Source organism: Tauraco erythrolophus, chromosome 28 (assembly GCF_009769465.1).
Source record: "Tauraco erythrolophus isolate bTauEry1 chromosome 28, bTauEry1.pri, whole genome shotgun sequence".
Taxonomy (NCBI): domain Eukaryota; kingdom Metazoa; phylum Chordata; class Aves; order Musophagiformes; family Musophagidae; genus Tauraco; species Tauraco erythrolophus.
This window is the reverse complement of record NC_141492.1, coordinates 3,941,600-3,951,122: the sequence shown is the minus strand read 5'-3', so window position 1 is coordinate 3,951,122 and position 9,523 is coordinate 3,941,600. Positions and strand designations below refer to the sequence as shown.

The following is a 9,523-nucleotide window of genomic DNA, read 5'->3' as shown; positions in this document are numbered from 1 at the left end:
CGGCGCGGCGCGGCACCCGTAGCGGCTGAGGCGGCGGCGGCCCCGCCCCGGGAAGCGACGCGTTGGCGGCGGTGACGTTCCCCCGGCGGCGCACGGAGCCATGGCGGCCCCGCTGGCGGCGGCGGGCGGCGGGGCAGCGGCGGCGGCGGCGGCGGGGCGAGCGGGGCGCGGGCCGGCGCTGCGGGAGGGGGCGCGGGTGTCGGCGCTGTGCCTGGCCTGGTACGGGCTGAGCGCCGGCGGCAACGTGGTGAACAAGCTGCTGCTCGGCGGCTTCCCGCGGCCCGTCACCGTCTCGCTCTTCCACATCCTGGGGCTGTGCGGGCTCCTGCCGCCGCTGCTGCGCGCCTGGCGGGTGCCGCCCGCCGGCCCGGCCCAGCTGCCGCCCCGCGCCTACCCGCGCTACATCCTGCCGCTCGCCTTCGGCAAGTACTTCGCCTCCGTGTCCGCGCACGTCTCGCTCTGGAGGGTCCCGGTCTCCTACGCGCACACAGGTGAGGCCCGGCGGGCGTGCGGAGGCGGGGGGGTGCCCCGTGGGGTGCCCTTGTGCCCGGGGGGGTGTCCCAGCGCCGGTCGTGCTCCCGTGGGGGCCCGGGACAGTGGCCCGAAGCCCGGTGTGTGCTCGGACGGTGCCCGGTGGGACGTCCTGGGGCCCAGCGTTTGCGTGCGCTGGTGCCCAGTGGGGTGACCAGAAAGCCAGTGTGTGCTCATACAGGTGTCCCGAACTCTGCTCTGTGCCCGTATGGGTGCCCAGTGCAGTGTCCCAGTCTCCGCTCTATGCCCGTATGGGTGCCCAGTATAGCGTCCCCAACTCTGCTCTGTGCCGTATGGGTGCCCAGTACAGTGTCCCAGACTCCGCTCTGTGCCTGTATGGGTGCCCAGTATAGTGTCCCCAACTCTGCTCTGTGCCCGTATGGGTGCCCAGTGCAGTGTCCCAGACTCCGCTCTGTGCCCACATGGGTGCCCAGCACAGAGTCCTGGTCCTCAGTGCACACTCATACCAGTGCAGTGACCTGAAGCCTGACGTGTGCTCACGTGGTTGCCCGGCACAGTGTGCTGTGCCCACCTGTGCCCATATGGGTGCCCGGCACAGTGTCCGAGCACACCAAAGCCAGCCTGTGTTTGTACAGTGCCCAGCACAGTGACAAGGAGGGACGACCCAGCGTGGGCTGAGGTTGTGGTGTTGGTGGCACCGGTGCTGAGCCCCTCCTCCATGCCCAGCGCCCACCCCTGCCAACGGTGGCTGATGGGGTTGGCCCAGGCTGTGCGTGCCCACCGACATTTTCTTTCCGTTCCCAGTAAAAGCGACGATGCCAATATGGGTGGTTCTTCTGTCGCGGATCATAATGAAGGAGAAGCAGACGACGAAGGTGCGGACAGGTTTGCTGAGGTTTCTTCTCTTGGGGGTGGTTGTGGTGTGCTCTGCTGGCCGGGGTCGGGAGAGCTCCGGCTTCAGTTAGCTGAGTGAATTTGGGGTGAATTTTGGTTAGCTGGGTGAATTTGGGGTGAATTTTGGTTAGCTGGGTGAATTTGGAGTGAATTGTGGTTAGCTGGGTGAATTTGGAGTGAATTTTGGTTAGCTGGGTGAATTTGGGGTGAATTTTGGTTAGCTGGGTGAATTTGGGGTGAATTTTGGTTAGCTGGGTGAATTTGGGGTGAATTTTTGTTAGTTGGGTGAAATTAGAGTATGCAGAATTGACCAGTTCCTTTTCCTTTTATTGTGAGTGTCAAGGAAACAGGTCCAAGCATTGAGCAAGGCGGTGCCCTCCGGTGCACTGGAGTAGTTGTAGTGTGTGTTGAGTCACTTAATTTCCTCAAACTACAGTAGTACCACAGTTGATCCCTGGTTCCGTTGCTTTATTCATCCTTCTCCTTCCCTCCCCAGACCAGCGGAACGTGTAAGCTCAGTGGAAATGAAAACTCTTCGCAGACGTAAGCTTCTCCTCTCTCTTTCAGGTGTACTTGTCTCTGATCCCCATAATAACTGGTGTCCTGTTGGCCACAGTCACGGAGCTTTCCTTCGACATGTGGGGACTCATCAGTGCACTCGCTGCCACTCTGTGTTTTTCCCTTCAGAACATCTTCTCCAAGAAGGTAAGGGTTTTGCTGTTCGTGTCGTTGGTCAGTAGCACCATCCGTTAGCAGATCAGCGTGTGTTTCCCAGTGCATGTGTGTATTTTATTTTTTTTTTAAGTTGGCTTTGTAGTCAAAGGAGCCCAAAGCAGCAGTTGGCTGATCATTATGCCTGTTCTCTGCAGCTCTTCCTACCTGTCAAAGCTGTTACACTGAAAACTGGGCAGAACTCAGAGCTTATCCTGAGCCTTTTCTTTACTCCTTGGCATGGATTTAGTTCGATAGTGCTTAAATTGAACAGTTCATTTGAAAGCTTTTAAAGTATCTTGCTGTATCAAATCCTTTATGTGTAGTGAATGAGTCAGTGTCCACACCGGGCACTCCCTGAAGTCTTAAAAGCAAAGTTAAAATGTATGTCTTGAATCTGTTTAGTTATAAAATGATTTCTGGGTTGTAGAGCATTTTAAATGTGTTATTATTTTGTTGATACTACGAGTCACCACTCAAGAAACTATTGTTTTTCAAATGGACATCAGTTTTAATTTGGTTGTCCTTATGGGAAGTTCATACTATAACAGTATTTACCAATTTCCATAATTTGTCTGTTGTCTAAAGCTGTTACAGTTACATAAATCTCTGCTGATAACGTGGGCAGTAGCTGGGGAAAAGCAGTTTAATGATGTTTTTTGTCAGGTGTTACGAGATTCCCGAATACATCACCTTCGGTTGCTGAACATACTCGGGTGCCATGCTGTGTTCTTCATGATCCCAACGTGGGTTTTGGTAGATCTTTCTTCCTTCTTAGTAGAGAATGACTTGGTAAGTGTTGTATTTGGGAAACTGTTTGCTGATAAGAAAGAAAAGCGGAAAAAAAAACCCCACCAACAAACACACACCACCCACCACCCGTACCAAAGAAGTGCGCTTCAGGGTTTCGGTGTGGTTCCTCATCAGCATGGAAGGAACTGTTGTGAAATATCTGCAAATTGTTTCACAAAACAGTATAAAAAAATAAGCATAGTGTTTATCGTGAGAATTCCTGTCCGGATTAGCAGAGGTGGCTTATGTGACAGCGTAAATCTCAGGCATTAGCAGCTGGAGCCAGGAACAAATGCACCCGGAGCGCGCGTTGCAAGTACGTAGAGGGATGTTTTCTCAGAGTTGATAGCTGCATAATGTAACACACTTGGGTGCCTCTTTGGAGTTAAGTTGCAGATGTTCTTCCTGTCAAAGGCAGGTAGGAGGTGACTCAAGTTGTATTTGTGTTTGTCTCTTATCTGAAACCTGAGATAATTTTTTTTTTCTTGTAACGTTTGTCCTTACAACAGAGCACCATGTCTCATTGGTCCTGGACCTTGATGCTGCTTATCATCAGTGGATTCTGTAATTTCGCCCAGAACGTCATTGCCTTCAGCATCCTGAACCTCATCAGCCCACTGAGTTACTCTGTCGCAAACGCCACCAAGAGAATCATGGTCATCACAGTGTCCCTTATCATGCTTCGCAATCCGGTTACGAGCACCAATGTCCTTGGGATGATGACAGCCATCTTAGGGGTTTTCTTGTATAACAAGGTGAGGGGTTGGTTTGATTTTTATATTCAGGAAACTCGCTTGAAACAGTCCAGTAGCTTTCAGTGGTTTTTTTTGTACAAGTTAACAGCTAGCAGGACCAAATTGTAGAGCGTGTGGCACAAAACCTCATTGCAGAGGAGGTACGTGTGTCACCCAGACGATGTGCTCGGGTCAGGCCAGCCGTTAGGCCTCTAACAAACTTAAATTTTGATCTTAGTATTTTCTTGAAAAACGAAGATTGGGAAGTAACTCGCTCAGATCTCTTGAGCAAAAGAGCAGCGAACTGATTTGGCATGTGAGAGGAATGAAGTTTTTATTACAAGTCACTAATATTTTAGGACTCTAACAGACATAGGCGGTGGTGTAATTGTAAAACCGTGCACTTTTTTCTAGGTATATGAATGTGTTAGGTGGTATCTAAGAAAAACATTCTTTCTTTCTTTCTTTCCTAGACAAAATACGATGCAAACCAAGAAGCAAAGAAGCAGCTACTTCCAGTTACAACTGGAGACCTTGTGAATTTGGACCGGCATCGAAACACACCCGAAAAGTCTCAGAACGGACTCACGGCGTTTGCACAACACGGGGACTATCAGTATGGTCGAACCAATATCCTAACAGACCACTTCCAGTATAATCGGCAAAACTACCCCACTACCTACAACTTAAATCGTTTTGATATATAGAATGCAGCAAACAGGTACAGACTGTGGTATCAGAGTGTCCCCAGCATTATCAGAAACTTTCAGTGCATCCGTGAATGTAGAGCCATTTTGTTGTGCAGGTTTTGCAGAGGGCAAGGTGCGTGTGTGGCGAAAGCGGTACCGACCTGCAGCTTCTGCCGAGCTTTAGACGTGGAACAACTCAGACCTGGCACTGGAACTGGGCGCCCAGTGTAGCTTTGGGCAGAGGTTCTGGTGAAACGCGCGTTCAGAACTGGAGAGGAAAACCCCTGCTGTCACTGCTCCTTTTCAGCGGCGCTCTTTTGGCAGCTAAATTCTGGCCAGTATTTTGTCTCCGTGCTGGTAACGTCACCTTTAATTTGTTCTCTGTTACGTTTTAATGATACTTTCTTTTAATGAAACTTTCAGGAAGAAGTGAAACTAAATCAGTTGCAACTGGGATAGGGATCAGATGCAGTAGGGAGGCCTGAATCCAGCTCGAGCAGCTGTGAAACTTCACATGGGTATGAATTACTTTTGTGCCTATGCCTTCAGTTTTTCGTGACAAACCAGAAGTGTTTCGGAAAGAGCAGACAGTAGGAAGACTGATCTCTTCCAGGGGCGTACTTCAGGCATAGAGAAACACAATTCTCTAAAACTGCTGGTGTCCCAGTCACTGTAGGTAACAAACAGAGCTTAAGATCCTGATTGTTTTCTGAATGATGTCGTCCTGTAACTCCAGACACTGCTCTTCCTCGGCAATACAGAAAACACCTTCACAAATAAAGTGTTTGGAATAATGCGAATTTTTTTTTTTTTTTAACTTGCTTCACACCTGTTCTTACAAAACTCTTTTGTGACTGTAGAAATTGAAAGGTTTAAGGTGTTTTCTTCTCAGTTTTATGCATAAATTATGCTCTTTTATATGATTCATATATTATGAATGCATTAATTTGAATAGTTGTCATTCTTAATTGTTTCTGAAGTCTATCTTTTTAGCCCCTAATTGGTTTTTTTTTTAAGTTTCTTAATTACTGCTGTTGGAGTTGCTGTGTGCATTTAGTCTGACTTCTGCTTTCCACTGAAAGAAGTTAAATTTTGTGTCCTGCTCTGTTCCTGTGACTCTCCTAGCTCCAATAGTAAATTGTTAAGAAAAAATCATTTGAATCAGCAGTAAATAGGTAATTTATGGTTAAGAACTGATTCAGTTAGTACAAACAAACATACTTAATTCGAGACGAGTCGATTGTCGTGCATCAGATACTGCGTCTGCGCGTGAAAAGAATGAAACCAGTTGAACTGGGGTTTCACTGGATCAGATTGTTATTGTTAGTACTTTAGTGAAAGAAGATTTTAGGGGCCTTCTTTCCTTAACAGAAAAGCTGTTGTACAGTGAGATTTGTGATAGCATAAGTGTTATGTTTTGACTCGAGAGGTATGAGATACCAGTGACAAAATGTAGGGTGTGGTACAGAACACTCCCTCCACGTATTTATTGCTTTATAAACGGCCATTTCCATGACGTGAGATGATCTGGCCCCTTTCTGGATAATAAGGAATTTATTTCTAAGTGCAAAGTTGACCTGATGTTACTCTTTTGGCTCACCGTGGAGGCCGTTACGTAGCCTGCCTTCCACTGTACAGCCCAAAAGAGGAAGGGGTTAAATGTGCTGCTAATGTTGGTGAGCAGAACTTCCTTGGCTGGACTGGAGTTGAATCTGTTCATGCTAGCTTAGAACTTGGGCTTTTAGTTTAGAAAATCCAAAGAAATTATTCCCTAAGCCAGGTTAACAACAACGAGATAATGAGGAAAAGCATTCTTTCAGACGAAATGTCTTTTGCCTGTTCCAGTGTTAATTTATGTATAATTATTTCTTTTTAATATGGGAGAGTGCACAATGTGCATTTCTAAGGCTCGCTTCCCGATATTTAAGTGCTTTTACAGGCACGTAAAAAGGATTGTGTGGACTCTGCGTTTGGATTAGGTTCTGGCTCTGCAGAAGACTGATTTGAGGGTGAGGCGTTGAGGCTGAGATTTTTACAGGGTCTGAAGTTCTCCAACTGCTGTCAAAGGGAGCTAGCTGGAAACTGCTAGACTGCTGCAAACGCTTGTGTTCTTTGTGCCTCAGTTTCCCGTTTGGAAAACGGAGATGATTCTTCCCTACTTCATAGTGGGGTGAAATACCAGAAAATAGTAGCAGTGGAGGCCCCAGGGCACGCTGTGAGGTCAGCCGGAGGTTTTCTGGTGTGGCTACCACTGCAACATCTTCCTACCCTTGAACTCTTCTTTGGAGTAAAGCTCTGCATCCTGGATTCGCAGATCAGAGTCTTTATGGCATATATTTAGATGGTTTCCTTTTAAAGAATATTACCAGGTCTTTTTTGCAGCTCTTGTCAGAGGAAGCTTGCGCCGCACGCTTACTGTGGCACATCTGTAGCTCCGTTTTTCCTGCCAGGAGTACAGTAGCAGGTGAGGGCTTTGTGTTGGAAACACCTTGTCCCAAAATCCAGTCCGGGCTCGTGGCCTCACTGTGTCTCTGAAACAAAATTCTGCACTTGCAGAGCAAAAAGGGACTGCCCCAAAACAAGGATATCGTCTGTTTAGAGTGAATCTCTTCCCTGGAGACTGCCTGGGAAGAGGCTGTGCTCTTCTGGCTCAGGTCTGTGGTGAAGAGGGCTGGTTTTGAATGGTAGAACACGTCATTAAACCAGTGAATGGGTCACAGGAGGTGGTTTTGCTGAGTTCCTGAATCCCAGTCCCTAAGCAATATTGCCCACGTTCAGGTAAAGGAAGTTTCTGACACTGCTGGAATGACTGTTTTAACCTCGGACCGCTGCGAGGTTTCGCTTGGCAAGGTGAGACGTTTGTTCTAACACAGTTTGTAAATGAATGACGTATTTAACTATGTACATAGGTCTGTAGAAAGTGTGGAAACACTGGAATAAAAAGGGCATATCTAGACAATCGTGTACAACGACCCTGTTATTAACTCAAAGCGAAGGGGGTTGGTTTGGGGTTTTTCCTTGCAGGAAGCTCTGGGAGTGCCATACATCAGTAGTGATGGAGAAATGGGATTGAGGTTTTGCTGTGTGGGTGTGATACGTTACCGGGTGGTGACGTGGACTGAAACTAAGCTGATCTGGATCCTGTAACTCGCCACTGGTATCCTTGGAAATGTGTTAATTTCCAGTGTGCATTTCTAACATACATGTAAATACATCACAAAATTGGGAAATTCTTCCCAAAACAATCCTGGATAGTTCTAGAAACACCAATGTGAAAGAAACCAATCCCCACTACACGTGGGTTTTCTGTTGATAGCTCTGTGGAGTATTTGGTGCTCTTTGGAGATCTGTTGAAAATATTTCCCTTGCAGATTCAATTTTAGTACCCAGTAGTGATTAGAGCATCTTTATCACCTGGTAAAACGCTTGTGATTTTGAAATACCTGAATGCTAAACAAAATTGAGGCAATACTTAGGCTTTTTAGGTGTACAGTGATTTGTAAAAATAACGTTGGTAATTTGGGGTCAAATCATGATGATTCCTGAAGCTCAAGACTTTTTCCTTCCCATGTGTGTTCAAACCCACGTTTTTCTGATGTAGCATTTTGCAGCAGAAGGAACTTCTGCCATGTAGCTATTTGTGAAAAAGGTGCAATACAAATAAAGGGAAAGTTTTGTTTTTCTAAGGCTTCCATTTCTGAACCATGTCGTAAGCTGTTAAAAATTATTCTGAAATATCTTCGTGGTGATGGTACAAGCTGGTAAAAAGTAAGTGTTAATCCTGAGATGACCAGTGTGTGATGCAATCACACTGTGTAGATGTGCAAGTGCAAACATGCAGGTGGCAGTCATCACCCATCTTTTTTCCCTGTTTTTTTGTGTTGGGACTTCAGAAATGGATATAGGTGGTTTTGCCAAAAGCAAAATCCCGTGCTCCGTGCTGTAGGAAATCTGGCACCGAAGGAAATGAACACTTTTGTGTTGTTTTCCTATTGTTTTTTCAACTCTGTTCTGCCAAGTTCTGGGTGTTACTTGGCCAGATCGCCTGCGACACTGCTGCTGAAGCTGGGACCCCTCACAGGGTGAGGGGAATAAACCACACTGGTGACTTCCAGGTGCTGGAACACTTTCCTGTCTGAAATACACCAGATGTTAGATGGGTTTTGGCAGACACCTCTATTGGGTGCATGCTGAGGAATGTGGCAGCCTGGACGGTGACCGCGTGGGCTCCAGGGTGCAAGGCAGTAACCTTCGTGGTGGGATGGAAAGCGACAGCAGGGAGTTTGAAAAGTTTCTGACTGTCAAGTGTGAGCTAAGATTTGAATTTAATCTGCTCTTCTGGGATCTGTATTAATTCCTAGAGCTGCAGAGTGATTTAGAGTCATGGTCAGAGTCTGTGTTTGATTTTTTTGGTTTTTGTTTTTTATTTGGGTACACGGAAACATCCATCTTTCAGAGATTTTATGTTCTGTAGATAATATAGTGGGATCTTCGTGGTATGTCTTGTTAAGAATAAAAAGCTCTGCCTTTTTGTGAAGATATCTGAGAGTGTTGTCTGTGTGACTGGAAATTACCTGTAAAGTCTCATTGAATGCCTGAAATTTAAGGTGGCCGTTGCAGATGAACTTTAGGATACTCAGGTTTGCTTTTGGCCTCTTGATTCCCAGATGATCGCTTCTGCTTGTAGATTTAGTTTTCGTGAAATTTAAGACACTGAAATTAATTAAGCCACACTTTGATTTTTGATGTCTAGTTCACAAATAAATGGTCTTCAGGCGTGGTAGGGATTTTGTGGGGATTTTAGAATCGTGTAAGTCAGAGGGCGTTGGGCAATTCCGCCATTCCCTGTTCCTCCTGACTAGGGTGTGCAGCTGATCCGGTCAGCACCTTGCTTTGGAAGGAATGTTCTCCTGAATGCAGTAGGTACGTAAACGTGGTGCATTTTTAATCTCATTTTGAAAGATTATGGTAGAGCATCAGGTGCAAAAGGAAATTAAGAGCCAGAAGCAATTTGATCAGTTTTAACTGCACAAAACAGTTTTAACTGCACAAGGACACGGAGCTGCTGGAGCGGGGCCAGAGGAGGCCACAAAGATGCTCCGAGGGCTGGAGCACCTCTGCACTGGAGACAGGCTGAGAGAGTTGGGGCTGTTCAGCCTGGAGAAGAGAAGGCTCCGGGGAGACCTTCCAGCATGTTCCAGTGCCTAAAGG

The 9,523-nt window shown here is 46.9% G+C and overlaps 1 protein-coding gene across 1 annotated transcript; it reads left to right on the top strand.

Annotated features, from left to right (window-relative positions):
• The first annotated feature begins 100 nt into the window (after nt 1-100).
• SLC35E1 (solute carrier family 35 member E1) lies at nt 101-6,516 on the top strand. Its single transcript, XM_086627823.1, has 6 exons — nt 101-491; nt 1,297-1,367; nt 1,954-2,091; nt 2,764-2,889; nt 3,399-3,644; nt 4,097-6,516. The coding sequence occupies exons 1-6, from the start codon at nt 101-103 to the stop codon at nt 4,328-4,330; spliced, it is 1,206 nt and encodes a 401-aa protein (XP_086483949.1). The 3' UTR covers nt 4,331-6,516.
• Nucleotides 6,517-9,523: the final 3,007 nt, after the last annotated feature.

Coding starts and splice junctions, on each gene's coding strand:
- SLC35E1 (XM_086627823.1), top strand. CDS start 101: ATGGCGGCCCCGCTGGCGGCGGCGGGCGGCGGGGCAGCGGCGGCGGCG. Junction 1,368..1,953: donor AGGAGAAGCAGACGACGAAG/GTGCGGACAGGT, acceptor TCTCTCTTTCAG/GTGTACTTGTCTCTGATCCC. Junction 3,645..4,096: donor GGGTTTTCTTGTATAACAAG/GTGAGGGGTTGG, acceptor TTTCTTTCCTAG/ACAAAATACGATGCAAACCA.